This window comes from Hesperophylax consimilis, chromosome 14, assembly GCF_061612785.1.
Source record: "Hesperophylax consimilis isolate HC1 chromosome 14, BYU_Hcon_1.0, whole genome shotgun sequence".
NCBI classification, from domain to species: domain Eukaryota; kingdom Metazoa; phylum Arthropoda; class Insecta; order Trichoptera; family Limnephilidae; genus Hesperophylax; species Hesperophylax consimilis.
The window spans coordinates 7,131,197-7,155,923 of NC_142849.1; the positions used below are offsets into that span (position 1 = coordinate 7,131,197).

General features: G+C 34.6%; 1 protein-coding gene across 1 annotated transcript in view; it reads left to right on the top strand.

Moving 5' to 3' along the window:
* The first annotated feature begins 186 nt into the window (after positions 1 to 186).
* LOC149417838 (WD repeat-containing protein 44) overlaps positions 187 to 24,727 on the top strand; it is a 37,436-nt gene continuing 12,895 nt past the window's right edge. Inside the window, exons 1-12 of the mRNA XM_089639469.1 lie at positions 187 to 351; positions 431 to 596; positions 737 to 891; positions 2,357 to 2,445; positions 2,648 to 2,767; positions 3,612 to 3,898; positions 5,642 to 5,771; positions 8,852 to 9,064; positions 13,686 to 13,866; positions 14,054 to 14,214; positions 17,619 to 17,748; positions 21,892 to 22,032. Of these exons, the coding sequence (XP_089495595.1) occupies positions 284 to 351; positions 431 to 596; positions 737 to 891; positions 2,357 to 2,445; positions 2,648 to 2,767; positions 3,612 to 3,898; positions 5,642 to 5,771; positions 8,852 to 9,064; positions 13,686 to 13,866; positions 14,054 to 14,214; positions 17,619 to 17,748; positions 21,892 to 22,032 (1,841 nt within the window). The 5' untranslated portion in view covers positions 187 to 283. The remainder of the gene's footprint in view (positions 352 to 430; positions 597 to 736; positions 892 to 2,356; positions 2,446 to 2,647; positions 2,768 to 3,611; positions 3,899 to 5,641; positions 5,772 to 8,851; positions 9,065 to 13,685; positions 13,867 to 14,053; positions 14,215 to 17,618; positions 17,749 to 21,891; positions 22,033 to 24,727) is intronic.

A 24,727-nucleotide genomic window follows, 5' to 3' on the forward strand; every position in this document is an offset into this window, starting at 1 on the left:
CATGTCAAAAAAATACAATTTCTATGGAATAACTTAATACAAGTTTTGCTTTATCTGTACATAAAACGACCTATTCACGGAGCATGTTTCACAAGATTACCGGGAAAAGTACTAAATTACCGACATCCTTGCAATCTTTATTTTTATTATCAAAAAAGAAGAGGAAGAAATCTGACAGCTCCGCCTACGAATCATCTTTGACATTTGTCACTATTTGACAAACATACCATTGATTACTTTATTTCCATACCTGTTCATGGTTTTTTAACAAAATATAAGTACAATGCCTCACAGCAGCGATTCCGACGAATTTTTCGATGCCGAAGAAATTACGCCGTCGAAAATTAACACGTATGTTTTATTAAAATTCAACATGACACCAGAATTACTTAGTACTTGGGAATTTGTATATATTTTGTTAATTTTTCAGAAAATTAACCAACCAAAATCAGCAGGAAACGGATCATATAGACGATCACCACTCGGAAAAGGATAAAACTAGTGAATTTCGCGTTCCAAAGCCAGTAAAAAAAAACACTCAAGATACATTTTCTGAAGAAGTGAAAGATGCTGTCGATTTAACACCAGAGAAAAACGTAAGGATGAATCCATTTATTAACAACATTTAAAGAGTTTCGATCGCCGTCCTTAGCGTCCATCATATTACTTTTTTATCATATTAATTTTATTAACTACTAGATTTAGTAATAAGCTCTATCTTTTTATTATTGAATAGGTGGGCCAAGGGAGACGCAGATTTCGTGAGCTCCGTCAGTTCATGCAGACTGAAGATGACGACTGTGGTCCATCAGTCAATTCAACTCCAGACTCCCAAAACAGTTCTGCTGAGGGAGTCTTTCCAGCAACCTCAAAGACAGCGCATCCATTCAAGTAATTCACCGCAACTTAATTACTTGATGCACCTCAATTTGCACACTAAATTAGTTTTGTTATAACTGAATTTTGAAGAAAATATTGCTATTGATGAATCACATAATTGTTTCAATGCTGTCTCCAATCAGAAAAGTGAAAGAAAGTTTTTAGTATCTCATTGAATATTATTCCCAATTTGATTTGCCCGATATTCAGGGATTCCTGTTGCTAATTATGCATGTGGGTAGGTAGAAATAAATAATATTCCTTGTACATGTTTGAGTTGATCTTAGGAAAGTTGTCACAACAAAAAAGCGTTACATGCCATTATAATAAAGGTAGCGGCGTTACTTAATATCCTGATAAATTGAGAAATTGTGGCAATTTTAAAAAATAATATCAAAATCCTCCAAAAATGTCAAATAAGTTGAATCGTAAAAATGACATATTACGAATTCAACTGATTAAACACCGCACACTCTCTTTGTGAAGGCCGTTTTATATATTATTACAAAATTATATATCAGAGAGGAGCTGGAAATGGAGACGGAAAATGGAGCCATTCGATTATGTACTTGACGACAGGGCCGCACTGTCCGTCACTGTTTAAACATGTATTCTTGTGGGTACAATTTGAGATTTTCATGGCTAAAAGTATTATAGTGATTTGTTTTTGGGGTATTATCCTGTGTTGCGCTACCTCCTACTTTAGCCAACGTTTCGGACAGCATTGCAGTGTCCATCATCAGGGCAGATGTGTAATCTGATGATGGACACTGCAATGCTGTCCGAAACGTTGGCTAAAGTAGGAGGTAGCGCAACACGGCATAATACCCCAAAAACAAATCACTATAATGTGTTCTTGTGGTGTAATGTTCGCTTGATTTAACATAACAGATCGAAGAGTATTTTTGTCAATACAATCACAAGTACCTCAATTCATTTTTTCAATTCGAAAACTTGCCACGTAAAGCTATACTTATAGTAATTTAGCAATTTAGCAATAGATTTAATTTTATTTAATGTTGAATTTATGATAATTTTTTGATTATGGTTAAAATCTGAAAATATATTTCAATGTTTATTGATCGACATTCTTTGCCCTTTAATGGTTTTTTTTTTTTTAAATCGTGTAATTTGTTTTGAAAGTTGTTTACAAAAATAAGGTAGGAAAGTTTTTATTTTTGTCTCTGTCCCGCACCGGCGTGTTGTGAACCTATTTTTGAACTTAAAATTGTGTCACTATGCTTTTTGTCACTTTTTTTTCGCTTTCTCTGTTCCTGTTAGTTTTACTTCCCTTTTCTCAATAATTCGGGGCACTCTGATAGTGGGGACCCTACAATTGTGACTTTCACATATATAAATCCCTAGTATAACATTCTTCATAGGACTAACAGATTAGGATTTAGTTCCAACTGTTTAAGCACAGCTTTGTTTGGATTATTCCAAACCCTTTAAATATATGTATTTGCATGACTTGCAGAATAATCGAGCATGACACAATGAGTCTTCAAAGTTTGACATCATTGGGGAGAATTGGTCGTATCCTCGGGGGAACTGTTGATCCATCGGGTAATTATTACTTTATTTAATTACATATTTTGATTGTAGTCATGTAATAATAACATTCAACTAATCTTTCTTCAATTCTCCTTTAAGTTCACGAATCCATTACCTGAAAAAACACCTCAAAGCGATGATTGTGAATTGTGACTGAATTATTTCTGTTATTTCTTTGTAAGACTTCAGTGTTTAAATTTTATTATTATTGTAGGACTGAGCTTAGGTCGAGACAGCCATCTGGGAACAGGACTAACCACCTCCATTACAAGTGGATCTAAAGAATTGCTAGAGAATCCTGGAGATGAAGAAGATCTTCCGGAAACTAATATAGGCGAGTGTTGAGAGAACTTACTTACATAATATCTTAATCTATTATGCGTACATACTACTTTGACTTTCAGGTACCAATTGGGAGTGTCGTGGTTTTGTGAAAGAAACTCTTTAACACATAGTTAGATGTTGATCAGTTATATTTAAGACATAGTTAAATGATGGACTGCTCCAATCGCGCCTACACAGAGCTGGCCCTGAGAGTGCTAGAATTTACAGGGCAGTTAACCTTATTACATTTATATATATTTATGAATATTTGTAAGTATAAAAATGTATAATCTATAGTGTCGGCTGCTTGGCGGACAGGCGGCCTGGCTTTTTTTTAATGCAAATCTACAGTTTTATTCAGAGATTGATTACATTTTTCACACTTGACCTTCAAAAGAAGACAATAAGGTCACTGTCAACATCTGATTTCAAAGAACCCTAGGTAAGCCCGGGCAACGCTGGGGAACTTCTTCTATTAATATATTAATACAAAACGAGGACAAGAAATTGGAACCTACTAAGGCGCTGCCTATGTGTGTGTGTGTTTTTTTTTTGCTATGTGCAAAGGGTTATACAGAGTTAAAGTAAGTTAGGCTAAAATACAAATTACGTGAATAAGTACGTGATATTATGTAGAATTCATGATTATAAATTTTTTTTAAATACAACAACTAGCAAGTATGTAATGGAAATTTTGACATTGTAGTATATTATATGTAAATGTGCGTGTAGTATTGTATTAAGAAGTTAAACATGAAAGTTATTATTAACCCTTCCCTTACGGTGTTAGAAAATCTCTTACTTATTCTTTAGAGTTAAAAGATGTCTAATTTCTACATCTGTCATGTTTTTAGTAATGCAAGAGCCTGACGTGATAGCCAGCACAAAGGCCAACAGTCTGAAGCACTCAAGGGTAGCGGGTTCGGAGCAGTCCATCGTCTCCATGTCCCAGTTAGGAAATCCGACGAGACTGGCCGAACCCCAGCTGCCAGTGGCACCCCCCAGGAAGAAAAAAAAGATCAGGGTTGCGGCCACCATGTCCCTGGGCTCTCCCGATGATGATCACATGCTCTCCGAGGCTTGCAGGGGTCCAAAAACAAGCGTGACAGAAAAACCATTGCTGTCGAATTTAAATGTCAAGGTATGAAGGTCATCTTAACACTAGGAATGTGGTACTTTTTTTATTACAATGTATATAATACAGATTGCATTTCAATTAGCCAATAAGGATTCTCCATTTCACTGGCCATATCTGAGCACCAAATAATTACCCAATAAGGATGCTCCATTTCACTGGCCACATCTGAGCACCAAATAATTAGCCAATAAGGATGCTCCATTTCACTGGCCACATCTGAGCACCAAATAATTAGCCAATAAGGATGCTCCATTTCACTGGCCACATCTGAGCACCAAATAATTAGCCAATGAGGATGCTCCATTTCACTGGCCACATTTGAGCACCAAATGATTAAGAAAGTAGTAGACTTTTATTGGGTTTTGAATCCAAGCTGTTCTCATGCTGAGGGAGGAGTGCATTCCATTTATAAACATAAAATAATGTATTTTCAATTAATGTTCCATTCAAAATATCTACACATAACTTAATTTGCAGGTATTGTGTTTAATGCAAATTATATTATATTGAAAATATTATTATTATTACAGATATTTATTTTATCTGCTTAAAATACATGCATGCATTGTGCAATATGCAAACATACATAATCAAAGCGTTGTGTATGTATTAATTTTTTATATTTTCTTTATCTTGCTATTAATATCTCCAGAATAGCACATTTTCAGATCAGGGGCAAATAATGTTATCTGTAAAGCAGAAAATATTTTTGTATGTGGCATAAAAAATACTTACAAATGGTGAGATATGGCATAACATTTGCAAAGTTTCTGAAATTTGTTGGTCAATGCAACGGCTTTTTTTTCATAAACTCAGCACAGGAGTCCCTGAGGAAAATAATTTCCCTTAGGGTCTTTTTGAGGAGAGGAAGGAGTGAACATGGGTCTTGAATAGACCCATGTTGTAGGAGGGAGGAAACACAGAGGCCGGCAAATAGTTCAATAACCGACCTGTTGAACTCAAGAACGAGTCGTAAAAGCGACCCGTTCTCATGTGACAAATGTCAACCGTGTACAAATGTTGGGCGCGCGATTGGCATGTTTCCCGATTATGTACCGGTGTCGAAGGGATCAATGACGCTAGTTCCTCAGAGCATCTTCCATTGTAATACCGGTAGAACAAGGACAGCATACCTACCTTACGCCTGTGCTCTAACGATTGCAATCCGCCTGTACACTCGCTAGATAGGAGAATCTATGGACTATTTTCAACTTGCAACTTCATTTCCATCTGTAGCACCTCTATTCAATTAGTTGTATATTTAAAAAATGTAATGAGAGAAATTAATATTTATATTTAAAAATATATATTAAGCTTCTTCTTAAATTTGACAAGAGAACTGGTAAATAAAAAGACAAACTTTATCACTTCACTAAGGACGGGCTGTTTCAAAGAAATTCAAATGTAACATTTGAGGACGGGTCGTTTCACAGATTTATCAAGTTCTGTGAAGGTTCTATTCAAGTTCTGTTATTATTTCAGTTTTGTGAAGCCACTGGCCAATAATGACATAATAATAGAATCAACTTTGAAATTTGATGAATTATTCAAATTCTTTGAAACAACCCGTCCCAAGTCTGTTTCAGCTTTTGAAAAAATTGTGATCAGCAAAAGAGAACAACTATCATATTATTGCCAGATTGTTATTGTGACTTTGTCACGTGTGAATTTCTGCGAAACATCTGGGCCTTAGAAAATCGTGATTTCAGAATTATTTTCTGACTTTACTTTTGATATATTTTTCAGCCACCTTCTCTGAGTGAGATCTTGAATCCTATGGGTCCTCTGCCCAGCCCGGCCAGCACTATTGAATCCCTGACGAGAGAATTTCAGAACTCGCTAGATATGGGCAACAGCGATCTTACTGATAAAAAAGGTTAGCTTATTCACTCCGTATCATTGGTATAATATGCATGAAATAAAATGTGATGTTTCCCCATTGAAATTCTTAAGGTTTTATAGTTATATTTGTATCTGTAGCAATCAATATTTCAGCTGGCTGTCACGCAATGAGATAATGACAAGATAGAGCGAGTCATATTTAATTGAGCGCAAATATTAACTTTGTTTTTTAAATTGATTCATTTAAGATGGTATTAGATTAGCTTTCTTCGCATTTGACTTTGGGTTTGGAGGTTACAGGTTCAGTTCCTGCTCAGCACAAAAAATTGTCAATGCGCTTAGCAATTTTATTTGGTTAATTTGCAGAGGCGGTTCCTTGGTACGTGCATTTGTGCATTGCACTGCTTGTCTTCAATCTCCACATAACAAATTACAACGACATCTGTGCCCCAGTGATCGATGTAAGAAATTCGTAATTCCCGTCAGGTCATTATTTGAGCTATCTTCTAGTAAAAAAATCCCGCGCAAGAGCAAGCGGTCGGGCATACCCCAATATGCACAGAACCAACTTTAACCATACTACTAAAACAGCATTGGGCGGTATCGAGACAGCCCGAAGTAGCCGAAACGGTGACATGAGCGAGACAGATTACACTCTTAACGTCAAATTACGTGTTAGAGCAGTGCAGATACATAACCCATCCGTGCATTATCGAAGTGCTTTGACGGCGAGTGAATTTTGCAACACTTTGATCATGCGTAATCCAATGCGTTTGGAATGGATTCGCTTAGAAATACTAATGTTCAATGTTAACGCAACAACATTAACACATTGGAACTCGTTCGCGGTGAAATCAAACGGTTTCGCTATATTTTCAACGATGAATTGAGTGTCCTTTATTTTCAAGATAATTTTGTATTATTTAATCAGTTATTTTACAAATATAACTTAGAAGATAGAATGAATTGCAGTAGGTGTTCCCATTCATTAATTTGCTCCACCTAAATTACAGACTAGGTACATTTTAAAAGTGAAATGCACTGCTGGTAATTACAGTCACGGGCCGCGTCTGTTAATTTGTGTTGTCTCACAATTTAATTATTTAAAATAATATCAGGTTTATTTGTGGCACGTTCCAGAGTGGAAGATACTGTCAGATCACCCTGGTGTAAGACCACCATTCAGAATTAAAACTTTCCTTGAAATGACTTTAGCCATGTTCGGTGGTACTTTAGATCTGAATAGCCAGGTACTTCCCCACCTTCCTCTTTCCCATCTCCTTCCCCCCCACACTACCTTTAGCTTCACAACATACCCCAAATGTGGATGTGGATGCCATTATCTCACTGGCTCTAGACGGTTGGGAGCAGTTGGGACTCTTTTGCAGTATTCACATAAAAAATATTGCATTATTGTTTTTTCTTCGCAAGAACTCTGATTTCAAAATATTCTTTACAGTTATGATAAAATCGACAACCTTCAAATAATAATTGACTGTTATTGTCACAATTCAGTTACAAAAAAATTACAGCAGATCTGATATTCTTTACCACAACAATAATTTATCATAATGGTATAAAAACTACACCTACAAAAACAGCATCGCACCTTGAGATAGTCTTTTACTAAATAACACTGTATAAATTAATGATTATTTTTAATATATAGTTTTTTTTATAATCGTCTACGAGTTAACGCAGAGCTCCAAAAAAATGCTACGAATATCTCCACAATGCAGGCCCTATAAACTACATAAAATAATAACTATTTAATAGGCATATTCTGCTAAGCGTGCCATTTAAAAATAGGGCTAAAATTTACCCTCTTTTTGAAATATATATTCTTTGAAATATAGCCAGCTGCTTTTTGATTGCCTCAAATATAAATCTATCTACAAAATCCTTCTACAGTAAAACTCTCTTATAAGGTTTTTCGATGTGAAATCTTTGAGTGATGGTGTATATGCGGGTTTTACTGTGGCTGTATACATAATCATAATATTTAAATTTGTAAAGTCTTGAATTCTACCCCTTCTACATATTCATTTTGTGTGATGTAGCTTTTATTATCACTGTACATGATAATATTATTTTTGTATGCCTTCAGTTGGTCAGCTATTATATTTTTCTTGTATTAAATATTATTGTCGCCATGCAGTAAAACTGAATAACTAAAAAATGACAAATAAACAGGAGAGCGAAGATTTTTTCTATTGTTATATATCTCCTTCAAAATTATCTATTATAAATGCATATTATGTTTTACAAATTGATTTTACTTGATCAAATGGATTATATTTTTCTAAATTATTATAACTCTTTTGATTTAGTAACTACGTAATTAACATAATTTATAAGGTTTGTAAATATACAGAAAACACGCTTAATACATACATTTTTTTTTTAAAACTCTTTCTACCGTTAGATATTACTGAGAAGTAAGTATTTCATTTTCCGGTAATAGAAAATAATACATTTTAGTAGCCATTTTGTAAAAAAAATCATAATTTGATGTCTTTTCATCACGTCATGTTTTGACATATTATATGTTATAATATTAAAAAAATTTAAGGCTAGTTTTTTAACCCAAACTAAGAAATGATTTTTGGACCATAGGTTCTTATTTTGGGTTAAATAAGAGGAGAATAAAAACTAACCTTAAAACCTTCATGTCAATAACAATGGCTACCAAGTGATAAATCGATTTTAATTTTATCAAAATAACTATTAAAATGCATTATTTTCCATTTCCGGAAACTGAAATACTTACTTCTCATTATTGTCTAACTACTACAAAGTTTTTTAAAGTGCGTATTAAGAGTATTTCTATTTTCTGTATATTTACCATAAGGTTCTGCAAGGGACTGGAAAAACTTTTATGTTTCCTTATTTCTGTCTTCAAGGGGCCGAAACAGCAGAACTTCTTATGCAAGAACCTTATAAGGGGGTTTAACTAAATGTGATTTTTTAATTTTTTGTTATTTTTGACATTTTGTTATTCAATTTTGATTATGTGGCGATGTGATGTTACATGTATTGTATGCGGTGAGTCTATAATGCATTTATGTTTTGTTTGTTTTTCACCTGGAACACCAGTAATTTCCATGTTTGTAGTTATCAATTCATCCAAAGAGTCGTTTGTGAGTGGGAGTTTCGGGGCGAGGAATAATTCGTTTGGCAGCGACCACCGTGCGTCGCCCGTGGACAAGCTCAGCAGCAAGAGCGAGGCCTCCTCGAGGAGCAGCACCCTCAAGTCGGTGCACAGTCACCTCAGCACCACTTCCTCCATGAAAGGGCCGTCGCTCGATATTAGATCTGCTGTCAAAGGTTTCACGCTTCACACAATCTTTATTTGCAGTGAAACCCTCTTATTAGGTTTTCCAAGGAACCAAAATGAACTTTTTATATTCTAAAACCTTATATGTGGGATAAATGTAAATATACAGCAAATAGGGACAAGCTTCATGCAGTTCCATGATAACTCAATGCAATGACAATTCAATACACCTTTAAAATGTGGTATAAAGTCATTAAAAGCAATGAAAAAAAACCTAGCCAGTAAACCTAATCTACGTAACCTATTTAACTTAGTTTTTGTTTCATCACTTTTCACAACTTTATATCACTTTTTAAAAGTGTGTTGAATTGTCATTTTGATGAGAAATCCGGCTACTGCTTAATACACACTTTTAATAGAAAAAAAACCACTCTGTATCAGCTAGATAATAATGAGAAGTAAGTATTTCATTTTCTGGAAATGGAAAATATAGCATTTTTATAATTATTTTTTTAAAATTTAAATTGACTGACTTTACTCTTGGCGGGCATTTTTATTGAAGTTTTAAGGTTAGTTTTCTTCTTTTATTTAACTCAAAATATGAACCTACGATCTTAAAAAAGGTTCTTAGTTTGGGTTTTATTAAAAAATAAATTTAAAAAAAAACTTTTTTAACGAAACGGCTATTAAAATGTATTTATTTTCCAGTAACTGAAATACTTACTTCTCATTGTTATCTAACTGATACACATTTTTTTTGTATTAAAAGTGCATATTTTATTTATATTTTACCTAGATATATTGGGCCGTCAGTCTTCAAGGGACCGAAAAAAATTATAAGGGGGTTTCACTGTATTCAGTTTTTATCATCCCTAAATATGTTTATTATTACGCAAGACAGTTGTTTCTCCTTTCTAAAAGCATTGTTATTTCCTGGATCAATCTTTTTTTTTCGTATTGAATTTAATGCAATGAACACTTTGACTTCTTTTATTATTTTTTAATTTAAATAGATATTTCGAAGCTCCCTAGCTCATGAGGGAAATGACGTTATGAGCAGAAAATACTTGCATTTATCTAAAAACTCCTGACTGACGAAGCAGGACAAATTTCATGACTCCAGAGCTCATCGTTTGAGAGTTTTTGCCGGGTCAAATGAAAAGATTTTTCTGTACAGATATGCAGTAGAGTTGACCTGCTATTTTTTTGTTGAGTGTGTGGTGATTATTTCAATTGTCATTTCCGAATAGTGAATCTTATATATTTTTTATGTCTTCATATTAACCCTTCAGTACTTTCATCGCATTTGTTCAGCTTGTAATGTTTTCTGTGTATTTCAAATACGCTATACACATTTTATTTTTTAATTTTCCGTAAAAACAGATACTACATATTTTAGAAACTAGATAAAATTATCTTTCCGGTGTACGCATTTAAAATAAACATTACTATTTCTAAATAATATCAATTTTAATATCAAACGTGAAAAATGTTGTCAAAAATGATAACCACATTTTTACTTAATGTTTTACTCCAATCATCGAAAAATTGAGAGAACTCGATATTTCGAAAACACATTCATTTTGTTTGTTTTGTAAGAAAACAGTACCTTTACTTTTATCTCTTTCATATAATAAAAACAAGAAATAATTTTAAAAATTAAACCGATCGTAAGATTGCGGAGCGAAAATTAATTATTCATTTTGGGTATTTTTTTGATTTTATTAATGGATTCCAGTATACATATTTGAGGCAAACTGAAAAGAATTATTATTTCTCTTTCTAACGTCAAAAAAATTATGTATTTCCGCATGATAGAAAAAAAGATAAAAATACTTTTATAAAATTTTGTCGCCCGGTCATATATGACCCTCAAACGCTTGAGGGGTTAATTTAATATTAAACTATTTGTCTATGTTTGTCTGATGGAAGAAGCGGCTGTCATGCCTTTTATTAACAGATAAGAAAAATAAACTGTTTTGTAAAATGGATTTACCTATAGTGTTTTGATATATATTTTTTCTAATTGCACTTTCCTATGTGAATGCAACCATCTTACTTATTCCTTATTTCCATTTCCAATGCATTTACTCTCTTGTGTATTTTGATATATTTATGTTTTTGGTTTTCATTGTTATGGTCAAACGTGGGATGTCGCTTTCGTTAAAAAAAATTTGTCACCTTCATATTTTTTTTGTAATAATGTGTCCTACGCTTTATGAAACAATCAAACTGATTTTATGGTTGTGCCGAAGATGTGAGTATAATGTTAAATTATATTTTTCTGTTTCAAACTCAAACATTTACTGTAGTTATTTCACCGATATTCAAGTGTAACATTTTGATCAAAGTGCCATTTTATTCTTTTTACATTTGATTTAATGCTGTTAATTGCCCATTCGAGGCCCGTTTCGGCTTTTGAACCAATTGTGTTTATCTAATAAGCCTAACAGCATTCATATAGCGCAGTTTAGCGTCATTTCACTTCAAGTGCGCTTTACTATAACAAACTTAAAAACGGTAATTTAGGATTAGTGGTCATGTTCTTAAAATTATTTCTATAATTTGCCTTACCCAATACAGATCTAATATTATAAAATAAATATTCTGTTTATACAAAGTGATGACAAAACTTAGAATAACAATAACAGCAGGACAGGACAAAACAAGTCAATAATATAAAAGAGGAGGCAGTTTGTGCTCAGAAATGAGAATCTTCTCAGCAGACATTTAAAAAAGGTACAAAAAGGAGGCAACTGAAACCAAATAATAACCGGAAGTTTGAGAATATATCTTATTATAAAATATTGAAAAGAAGTTAAGATTTATGAATGGTATGATTTTTTAACTAATTTTGTTTTTAAAGCTGTGGGAAGTCAAAGAAATGAGGCCTGTTACACGAAAAGAGCGATCATAGTAAACGGCTCGATTTGACTTGTCAATTGATCACAATTTGTTCAAAATCTGAAACGGGCCAAGAATCAGCGTGTAACGGGCAGAGATGTGCAAAATGGGTACCCAAAACCATTTGAAATGCAAAATGGAAATGGGTCAAAACTTTTCCATTTGAAAATGCAAAATGCAAAATGGTTTTTAGAAAAGCATTTCAAATGCAAAATACCTATTTTCAAAATGCATTGAAAATGCAAAATGGTTTCTCAGGTCAAACAATTAAAATAATTATAGAATTTTTAAACAGTTTTGTCATATAATAATGGACATCAATGTAGAACAAACATATTACATGATGGTAAATCCAAAAACACCACGACTACAGATTATGAAACCACAAAAAAATTGCGCGGGACTAATGTTGCCAACGTTAAAACATAGAAACTGCTATCTAACATTTAATATTACAGTGTCATGGCCCCATGTTCAGTATTTGAATCAGTATTTTTTGTAATGGTATCACTCAATTGCCAGAGCTCCTACCAGGGAGCAACTTGACAGATGTAAATTATCTCTCATAGCGAGGTTGAGGACCGACTGATATTTGGGGCTTATGAAAAAAAGATGAGTGGTGATAGTAGGAAGAATGTTGCAAAAAAGCATTTAAAATGAAAAATGCATTGAGAAAAGCATTTAAAATGCAAAATGGTTTTTAGAAAAGCATTTAAAATGCAAAATGGAAAATACCCATTTTGCATTTCCATTTGAAATGGATTTATTTGAAATAAAGCACATCTCAGGTAACGGGGACCATTCAAATGTCAAAATTCAAAATAGCGTTAACTGGCCCTTTAATGACAATGTTACTTTTGAATAGTGGTGAAACAAATAAATTGATTTTAAATTTATTTTTACCTCAGAATAATTACAACCCATAAATTGTAAACTTGTAAACATAAAGAAATATAGACCTTAATGTTGCAGGTCTCAAAACTATCCGTTTTTAGCTTATGACCTATAAAGGGTTAAAAATACTTAATTAACACTAGAAAGAACAGTACTGCTCAGTACAAATAAAGACCGCGACCATGTGAATTTAATCAAAATGATTTGCTTTTTCGTATATAAAATAAAAAATAAAATAACTTCTAATCTTTTTATAACTTTCCATGCTGTTGTGGCGACTAGATACATAACATGTTGTAGAAAAGTGCGCAGGCCACCTTTATCTTCCAGCTCTTACAGAATATTTACGAGGAATTTGGTCAATTATATACACTACCATTTCAGTCTAAAAATTCGGGAATTTTTATGGCATCCCCAATTGGGGAATACTGTAAGGCTGAAGGAAGAAGGGAGGAGAACGAGGTGGGTAAGAGAAAGGAGAGGAAGTACCTGGCTATGCAGATCTGGTAATCAAGCTAACTGGAATAAGTACATTGCAAACTAATTCGGCTTAACCTTATCTACGAGGCTGTCGCAAATGTGATTCATAAAATTACACTAAAACACATTTGTGTCAAAACGTGCCGGGTGATGGAATAGATTAGGTTAAAAATGCCAACGTTGTAAAGGTTAATAATGACCCCATCCATCACACTTTTATCACCATGGGTTTTAAATCACGAATCATGAACACTGAAAAAAAAAATAAGTAGCCGTCGATATAACGGCTACGATCTTTCTAGTATTAACAGCTGGAAATTAAATTGAATTCTACCTTCAATATTGTGTAGAAATTTCCATTAATTGGGTTATTATTTTAATTTGTTTTTCCAGGTCAATATGTAGTGAAGCCTCAAGATGAGGAGAAGGCCAGAGCTGCTGGTCCATCACAGGAGGAACTGCAGAGGATCGAGAAGTTGAAGAATGAGCTGCTGAAGTCCGGAGTGGACGGACACAGCGGACACGGCTTCTTCACCAGCAGCATGGGACACTCGAGTTTAGGAGCCACGCACAGGTTTGTCCAAGACATATCCACGTTTCAATTGCTTCTACGTTCCATATTAATGCTAATAATAAGAGTGTAGAAAACATAACAACTTTTTGTATCAGAAGTGTTTACTCATTGCTTTAAAATTACACTTCATTATAAATTCTTTATGATGTGGTGCAAACTCTAACAAGACTTTTTTGAATTTTTACAGTAGAAACCCGGATAGACTAACAAGGGACCGAAGAAAATCTGCAGGAGACGAGGATTTATTAAAGCAACTTAATATGTATGTCAGAACAAGAACAGATTCTGGAAAGCAGCTAACTGACATGGAGATACTAGAACAAGTTACTGTCTTAAACTTGGACACAGGTACAAAAATTTTGTTTCAAATTAACGGACTGTAAATTCATCATTAAGGCGATGCGATGCGAAGTAATACAAAATCTATGTGTTTTTGGTTTGAAAATTTGATCACTTATTTAAATTATAAATGCCTTATATAAATACTGGGAGTAGAACACATCTTGGCCTTTGCTATAATCGAGTATTTTTTTGAGCAAGTCTTTTTATAAGCCTAAACAAAAATAAAGTATCAGGCCCACAAAAAATGTTTTGAAGTTTAAAATCTCCTACTTAAATGAACCTTTTCACATATGTTTTACTGTATAATATGGCAAATTAAGTTCTTTAGATTACGATCGGAAAACATTTTAACATTTGTGCCTGAACTTCACAAAATTAAATAAAGCATTCATTTTGGCTATGTTTTTTTTTGCATAAATCAAATGAAAGAGGTGGCCGGTGTTAGATGGGAATTTCAACCTTATCACCATGTGAGTAAGGAGTGTTTGATTTCACCCGATTCCGATTACAATACGCCAAGGTGTTGCCTAAATATTATGTTTTAAAAAAACTTCCTTCCTTCACTTATGTATTTAGTTTTGTACTGGTTTCACCTTGCTACCAGTGGCGGCTCGTGACTTTTGTGTTACTAGAGTGCTAATATTACAAAAAATGACATTATTGATGTTGTTGTAGCTGAAAACGATTTTTTTTTTTTTTCGAAAAATTGATTTTTTGTATGAAGATTTTCAGGAATTCCGTGCGGCGCACGGCTATACTGAAATTTCCTGAAAATCTTCATACAAAAAATCGATTTTCGAAAAAAAATTAAAAATAGTTTTCAGCTATAACAACATCAGAAATGCCATTTTTTTAAATATTAGCACTCTAGTACACCCAAAAGTCACGAGCCGCCACTGCTTGCTACAGCCATCTTGAAAGTTCGGTCGAAGGAATTAACAGATTAAAAAATAGAAATATTAATACTTTTAGGTATCACAACCAGAGTTGAGTTGAAAACAGTACTCACACAGATGCATTGCTTTCATGCAGCATTTTTCAAATTTGTTATTCCACATTCAGAAAATTAAATTCCAGTAAAATTAAATAAGTTCATTTTTATGTAATAAGACCTTTCTCCCGCAGGTACGCAAGTATCTGATACTCGACGATTCAAGTATCTTGGCGACTGCCGCTATAAATCTACGCGGAGGTTCATATACTGGCATATGTTGCCTACATTTTGTATACTCACCAGCCACGCCAGTCTCCCGTGACCAGCCGGGCGAGGTTGTTCCAACTCATGTCGTCGAGACTTTATACATGGCGTCAGACATATTGTGGCAATGCGTGGAATAAAACAGTCAGTAAAGGATGACAGGATATGAAAATTTCATTCTATTGGCATTCTAGTTTTGACTTTCAAGGATTCAACAATAATTGGTGGTGATGCGGGTCTCGTGATTTCAGTAGCGATTCAGTAGGATTGTCTGCAACAAGTTGTTTGCAACTTTAGTACACAACATGAGTATCGGATACTTCCATATCCATGTAGCGTCGAGAAAAATCTAAATTAAATAATTAATAATAAACCGCTCTACCTACTTAGTACCTACTCCCGAATTATGTACCTGCATTCCAATTCGCCTCGTAAACAGAGCAACCTACGTACTTCAAGTACCTACCTGCCTATCGACGACAATAATACTGCAGTCCGTCTGGGATACTACGAGAACTCGCCAGAAGGTTCGAGTCTACGGCCTATGCATAATCGCCGCACTATCGAAGGTTCCCGAAACACACAGTCTGTGCGAGTGCCTAGAATTTAGTTGCCATCCACCTACCTACTGCCGCCGTCGGCCGTGTAGTATAAATATGCCCGACGCAGCGAGTCAGTCAGTCATCATTCCGCCGTCAGTCTACAAGGATCAACGAGTGATAACCCGCGCTAATCTTACTAGCGCGAAGGACAACGTACCCGGCTTCGCCCGTACCACAATGGACTCTATCGGGACATCATCTTAGTGCCTTGTCCAGATCGCCGTTCCTGGCAAGCACTACTCGGATTACAAGCGCCCTGGTTCCAGTGTCTCTGACCAGCGCTTCTTCCACGCTACCATGACCACCACGAGGACACGCAGCATCCTCACTGGTCCACATCGTTCCCGCTCAACCGCCTACAAGGTCCGCCGCACCTTCGGCCGTCTCGTCAGCACTGGAGTGCCTGAAGACCTACGTTCTTCGCCAGTGCCTGACCTTCATCGAGTCCCGGTCACCAGCGCCCGGCGTCGACTCATTGACCCGCGCCTGACCAGCACATCACAGCCAGCATCCGGTGTATTCTTCTGTCCAGCGACAACTCTCGTTACGGCTACACTGACTCACCAATAAACACATGTGACCTTCACAACTTTCTTTCATTTCGTGCCTCACCATGGATCCCCAAATCCATGTGAAAGAAGGGCCTTATTCAACTTCAGAAAAGAAAATTTCCTTGTAAACTAGAAAAAATAATTTTGTATAAAATAAATGGACATAATATAAACATCGTCAAAGAAGAAGATAATAATAATAAATTTAAACGAAACATAAAACAGAACAAGAGACAAAAAAATAAAACGTTAAAGGTCTCGACTGGGAATCGAACCCAGGATCTCTGTCATACCGGGGCAATGTCTTTAACCGCTCGATCATCGTAATCTAATTATTATATGTCATTTTTGTTTCACGACATCTCATATTTTATGACATCTCATATTTCAAATTCGGAATTAACAATATTATCTTGCAACTAATTTTTCCCATATTTTTAACAGTTATTTCTTTGAATGATTACAAAGTTCTAAAGAATTGGTTTGTAACCTAGTTAGTGTCCCGGATAAACATATCCGATTTTTTTATATGGGATGCCTATTGACTTTTTCTAAAAGTCTAAATGAATATAAATCTTTTATATTTTCTAATTAAATGATTATATTATACACTTGCTGTCCCTTTCTTGCAATAACATTAAGTAGGCATAAACATAAGACAAAAAGCTTTCGGAAGTGTATACATATGCGCAACCTATACCTATCTTATTACGTGAATTTTTAAACCCTTTCTATATTTTTGTGTTTAATTTTTGGGTTATTACGCCATGTTGCGCTTCCCCCTTCTTTAGCCAACGTTTCAGACAGAGTTACAGTATCCATCATCAGAGCAGATACTTAGATTGTGGTGAAATGTGTTTTTATGTATGTGGAAGTGGTACCGTGTTGCAAGCGTTAATCCTCTTAGGGCCGGTATTTCAGTGTTATAATAAATTAGTGTGGTTTTCAGTAACTAAGCTTAACCCCGAAAGGTTTGCTAAACACGGAGAAAACGCAATGTGGCATAGCAACCAAAAAATTGAAAATCTCTAATCATACCCTTTTATGTATTATTTGCAGGAGAAAGAGTGCCATTAAGTATTGCAGAAGACAAATTACCGCAGTGCATTAATCCTTTGAGTTTGCATATTATGCGACTCACCTCAGAGTATGTGAGCAACTCTTCCTTGTTTGACGATGATAAGCAAAGGTAAATATTATTGTGTAATTTGTCATTTGTCTCAATGTGATCTTGTTATCTCGTCTTATAATATCACATGTTACTACTATCTATGTTTGTCTGAAATTAGGCTTGTTCTATTATGATTCATTGATTCTATTATTAAATGATAATAATTATTGTGTTAACCCTTTCAACACGACACTTTTATTTCCAAATATAGATCATATTTTAAGCTTGATAACATCTTAAACAATTTTTTGGTGTATAAATTTTAATTTTTTTTTGCTCACTAATTTAGATTTTTTTCTAACTTGATTTTTATTATTTTTTACGTCTCAAAGGGTTATTTTTTATTAGTAAGAAAAAAAAACCTGTCGCACAAACAATTGTTTAGTTAAAAAAAAATTATTTATAATTTAACATGCATAAATATAAAGATAATATAAAAATAATAATGTTTCCCAGTCCAAGCAAAAATCCCAAAACGGGATCTGTCATTTTATTTAGAGTATTTGTTGCTGGAATAATGGTTACAAGCTAGCTTAAAAAAGAGATGCCATGAGGAATATCCTTCATAAGCGATATGCAAAATAGGGAAATTTCTCTGACAAAATCAAGAGATATTATTTTTTTGTTCATGTTCCTCAAGAGGAACTCTGGTATTGAAAGGGTTAAAGGTCAATAATATTATTTTATTTATCATGAACTTGGAGAATGTATTGTTGAAACATTTCAATCATAATATATAATATGAATAAAAACAGTTGTACAACTCATCAGGATTGCTATGCAGTAAGATATAAAAATATTTTTTTTAACTGCTCAGGCCTCAGCCATATTCTGTCAGATGGTTCGAGTATTTCCGCTTCGCAATAAAATCCAAATAAATGGAATATTTCTGAACATATCTGAAAAATACAGTGTGTGGCGAGCCTACGCACGACGGAAGTGAAACTTTTAGTATTCTTCTCTCTCTCTTTTCATTTCATTCTCTCTTTTTTTCTGTCCATTGACATATTTATAAGTAGCATGTGATAAAAAAAAATTAAAAGTTATAAAAATATGGGATTCGAACCCGGGTCTTGCATAACGAGTGTCGAACGCTCTGCATCTAGACCGCGAGGAGAGGTATCTCGCGCGACGAGAACCGCGTATACATCGTGTACTCCTCAATTGACTTGTCTCGCTCAAATTTTCGTTTTCAAACACGGCAAATGAATAATATCACAAAACGTCTCGTCAACGCTTTATATAGGGTCGAATCGAAGATATATCGGCAGTGTGAAGTCATATCTGTCGTTTTTCAAAATATTTCCGTATATTTGTCAGTTTTGGAAAAGATCTATCGTGTTTTAACAGTCTCATACCCGTATGGAGTCTGAATTTGAAAAACATTTCTAAATTTTGAAAAACTCACTTACGGCTGTGTTTTTTACTAAAAAAAACTTGTCACGCACGTCTGCGAGGGTAATTAGTCGCGTTATCGGCCTTGATTAGTAATTTTAATGATTCAAAATAAAAATAATTAATCAAAATACCGAGCGACTCTATCGGCTCGATTTGTAAGCAAAAAAAATTTCGACAAAAATATCATATAGTCAAAATATCTAAAAGTCACAGCACGAGAGCATTTTATCACTTTTCCTCATATTAAAAAAATCACAAAAAGAAAAAAAAAATTAGTCAAAGCGGGGATCGAACCTCGGTTCTTCACGACGACAGTCGGGTGCTCTGCCTCTAGACTGCGAAGCTGAGTTTGGAGAGTGACCTAAACTAGGTATATAATATTAGCTAGGCTCCTATAGCGAAATGATCACGGTTTTTCGTGACGGTCATGAGTCGGTTTTACTCCGGTCCTCGAAAATGCATAACGCGCGTAAAGAAGTTTCACTTCAAAAATAAAAAATGTTTCACTCTCATATTTTACTATCCATATAAATAAAAATGTTAATGTAAAATCCAATCAAACAGTAAAACTGAATAAACGAAAATTTAAACAGCTCCACTGAAAAACCACAAATTTTCACATTGCAATAAAAATATTAATATTTTAACAATATTTCATCACGTTTCAACAACAGTTTTTAGTTTTCGGATACGTTCAGAAATATAACATTTATTTGGATTTTATTGCAAAGCGGATATACTCTGACCGTCTGACAGAATATGCCAGAGGCCTGAAGGGTTAACCCCTCCAGCCTTTGAGGGTCATATATAACCGGGCGTCCATATTTTATAAAAGTATCTTTTTTTCTATCATGCAGAAATACATAATTTTTTGACTTCAGAAAGATAAATAATAATTCGTTCCAGTTTGCCTCAAATATTTATACTGGAATCCATTAATAAAATCCTAAAAATAGCCAAAATGAATAATTCATATTTCGCGCCATAACAATCAGTTTAACTTTAAAAATTATTTTTTATAATATGAACGAGATAAAAGTGAAGATAAAGTTTTCTTACAAATTCCCCAAACAAAACTAAATTATTTTCCAAATATGGAGTTCTCTCAATTTTTCTATGAGGAGTATGAAGTAAAAATGTGCTTAGGTTATGTTAGCGTTTTTGACAACATTTTTCTCCTTTGATATTAATGTACTGTTTATTTTAAATGCATACACCGGAAAGATAATTTTATCTAGTTTCTAAAAGAGTATTTGTTTTCACGAAAAATTAAAATATAATATGTATATAGCGCATTTAAAATACACAGAAAACATTGCAAACTGAAAAAAAGTGATGTACTGAAGGGTTAATAATAAATTTCATTCTTCATAACTAAACATTCTCCAAGTAATAACTAAACAAAAAGGGCTTATTATATCATGAATAATTTTTGAGGTACTAACGGCCGTTGTTCCCAACATTTCGAACGATCAATCTCAGGGTCCGATCAGCCAAGTGATTTATTTAGTAACGTTCGATTCACCTGTTTCCAAACATCTTTACTGTTGATTATCTTAAGTGGCCATCTCCACTTTCATAGACAATAAAATGACATCAAAGTTAAAACTTTCAATGCTAAATTAACATTGGCGAATAATTTATTGTATTAATTATTAATGCATATATTTTTTAAGTACTGTAATACGTAAACCGATATTTAATATTTAAGCGTAAAAAATATGTTAAAAATAAAGTATTAGCTTGACTTTAATGCCACCGTGCCTTGGCCTCGCAAATAAGTTTCACTCTGTTGACACTTTTTATAAGTAGTCATTTACTGAGGCAAGCTTAATCCAGTAGTTTGGCTTCCTTAAATTGGTTGATCACTCAGTAGTCACTTTTCCGTTGGAAAGAGCATAGTTGTGCGTTTGAGCAGTGTTGAGCCAAAATTTCGGCTCAGCAGTTGATCAGTAGGATTGGGAAGAACGGCCGTAACTACAACGTGGCGCTTCCTTCTGCCTCAGCGAACTTTTCAGAGAGCTTTGCAGTGTCCATCATCAGGGCAGATGTTAAGATGATGGTAAAGTGTGTTTATGCATGTTGAAGTGATGCCCTTTTACCCGCATTCTACACGTTTAAACATACTCTTCACCACACTCTATCCATCAGCCCTGATGATGAACACTGCAAGGCGGTCTGAAACGTTGGCCAAAGGAATCATTAAATAATAATAATAATTGGATGACTTGTATAGCGCCGTTTTTGTGCAAAATCACCTCAAGGGCGCTGTACAAACTTATAATACATTTCTACAGTGATCTATGATATTACTTAACTATTTATGGAGATAATATACAGTACAATACTTACCTGGTAGGTCACTTGAGATTAACACTTAATTAACATTATCTAATTGTTTATTAGCGAAATTTATATACAGGATTTAGGACTTAATTGGAAAATTGAATATAACTGGACTTTTTCTTAGGAATGGTATACATATTTAATTTAAGGGTACGACAGCTTAAAAAGGTAAGTTTTTAGTTTAGACCTGAATTCTGTTGGACTTGTTATGGATCTTAGTTCCGGAGGGAGTTTATTCCAAGCCTTCAGCCCAGATACTCCGAAAGCGCGATCACCAAACTCAGTATTTGGCTTGCGCTTAGGTTCTATCAGTCAATCAATCAATCTTAATCAATCCCATTAATATTTTTGGTAGTGAGAATTTCAAATCATATAATATTATTTGTAACATGCTTATGTTTTACGGTTTGTTTTCAGGGAGTCTGATGATGACACCATGAGTGTTGGTAGGTCCTGCGGTGTCTCTATGGGAGAAGGAGCTGGTGGGGTGGGGAGAGGGGCGGCAGCCTCCGAGGGGGCGGACCACCCTCCCGGAGGCCTGAGAAGGAAAACTGCCAAGTTTGTACCTTTTCATACATACCGTTGCACTAATATTACCTGTTAATCCTTTGAACATCTGTTGAACTGGACCCACCAACATACAGCGCAGTTCCACTACTATGAGCTGAATCTAACATTATATGGCACATTCCAGAGTGGCAGATTGTTGCCCTGTGGAAAAACCACAATTCAGAAATGAAACATTGCTTGAAATGGCTTTAGCCATGTTTTGTTACCAGATCTGAATAGCCAGGTACTTGCCAATCTTTCTTGCCAGTCTAATTACATTCCCCGATTGGGGATGGTATTCACATAAAATGAAAATAAACTAATTTACCAAGACCACCATTCAGAATTGAAACGTTGCTTGAAATGGTTTTGGCATTTGGTGACCAGATCTGAATAGCCATGTACTACCTCATCTTCCTCTTCCCATCTCCTTCCCCTCCCCATTACCTTCAACCTCACAACATACCCCAATTGGGGATGCCATAGTCTCAATGGCTCCAGACGCTTGGGAGCAGACTCCTTTTTTGTGCGGCTTCACATAAAAAAATCTCGTCAATACTTTGTGTAACTCTTGCAAAAGATAAATTTCACATTACTTACAGTTTTATTATTCCTTAAGGTTTAGTAATAACTAAAAAATACTGCCATTTTTTTATTTGTTATAAATGAGCTGACAGCATTATTTATTTATTTTGACATACACAATACATCATGATACAAGTGATAAGGTATATTAAATTATACATGGTTAATGTACCTATTGCGTAGGTCCATATGATATCTTGGTAATTTCACCTGGGTGAGAACGGTTCTTAATCTCTACGGAATGTATAGCGCCCTTCGTGGCAGTCAGTCGCGTCCTAACGTGTCCTCCAACCGCTTTGTATTTTTTTATTTTCAAGGGAAATGAGGCAACATCCCTTTGAAATTTAAAACATTTTAAATAAACTTAACAACCAGTTATTAGAACTTTATGATATCTGATTTGAGTGGAGTGTGTTAAAAGTGAATAATCGAAAACGTTGAACTTGGGACGAGTACGCCAGATGTTTTCAACAGAATTCTCGGAAACTCTGAAGGCCCTAGCAAGTGTTTCGCTAAGCCCATGGTAATTTACTATCCCAACTGACGCTTTTTATTACGGGCACAATGCACCACTTCAACAATCATAGAGATGAATGATGGACTCGCCGAACGTCGCAGTGGTGCTGCCAAGGTATGTTATCTATGTAATGATAATGTGTCAGTGCTTAATTAGCAGCAGACATACCTGGACGGATGACGAAAATCGTGCTGGCACTGTTGGTGGACACGGTGGACTCTTTCACTGCAGCAGCTGGTCCAGTTTCTTCACCACCTAGGATTCTTGCTGCAGAGTCTCCATCTTCTATCTTCTTCGTGTCACCTGTTCCTGTACTTCATTTTACTTAACTTAACTTCACTTTATTTTTGTAATATCTATATTTTTTGTAATACCTGCATCAACTGTAAAGCGCCCCTGAGGTGATATCTCACAAAAGCGGCGCTATATAAATTGTCCAATAAATAAATAAATGTGTGGGATTGCACTTACCTCCCCACTTTCTGGAGTAAAGAATTTTTTTTTTCCGGGTTAAATCTTCTCCACAGAAAAAACTAAACCCTTCCACACAATTTTCCACAAATGATCATCTAGTCAATCCACATTATGCAAGTGCATTATATAAGCATAATAAATACAAAACATTACAAGAACAACACTTCAACTCACCAGAGATCAAATGGGAAATTATCAATTAATAATAATAGATAATTATTACTGTGGGGAAGATTTAACCTAGACATAAAGTCGGAAATTAACAAAAAAAATATCTTAACTAATAAATAAATATCAGGGCCGCCCCTGAGCCAATGCGACACCTGGTGCGAGTAAAGATGCCGCTTGTCTAAATCAGTAGAAGCCTAGGTAGGTGATCACTGTAATCAATACTATTCAGATGATTCGTATTTTTATGTAGCGCTGTTTTTGTGAAAAATAATCTCAAGAGCGATGTGTTAGGACTGTTAGGTGTTAGATATCATCAGCACCTTGGCACCTTGACAATTCGGCACCTGGAGCGGACTGCCCCAATTGCGCCCGCATAGGGCCGGCCCTGATACATATATGAGTAATAATAATAAACGGGAAGAAAGTTTATAGAGAGACAAATAGAAATTTATAATCGAAAATAAATAATGATGAACCGTATATTTTATATACAGGGTGTCCGGAAACTCGTAGTACAAGCGGGAAACTGGTGAATCTACATCACATTTGGAGTCGATTTTGTAGTATATATTTTTTTTATTTGAGCTTTCGTTATCGAGTAAATCGAGTTTGAAGTTGATTTTTTTTTTTTTTTTTTATTTTTTTTTTAATCAAATTCTTATAAATTATTACTGAAGATCAAAGTACCCAACTAATTAAAACTATTTGAAAGTAAAACAAATGAAGAAACTCGGATTTGAAGCATTATTTTGAAATCACCCTTCATTTAACCCGGTGTAATCATAAAATATTTCTGCTCTGCAGGGTTAAAGCATCTGTTATTCAACCCTAAACACCAGAAAAAAACTTTAACCCTAAAATAGCCGAAAAATATTTTTTTTTGGTTTTTTTTTTTTTTGAAAATGCTCAAATAAAAAAACTTTATGTTTTTTTGGGTTCCCCATGTGGTGTAGATTC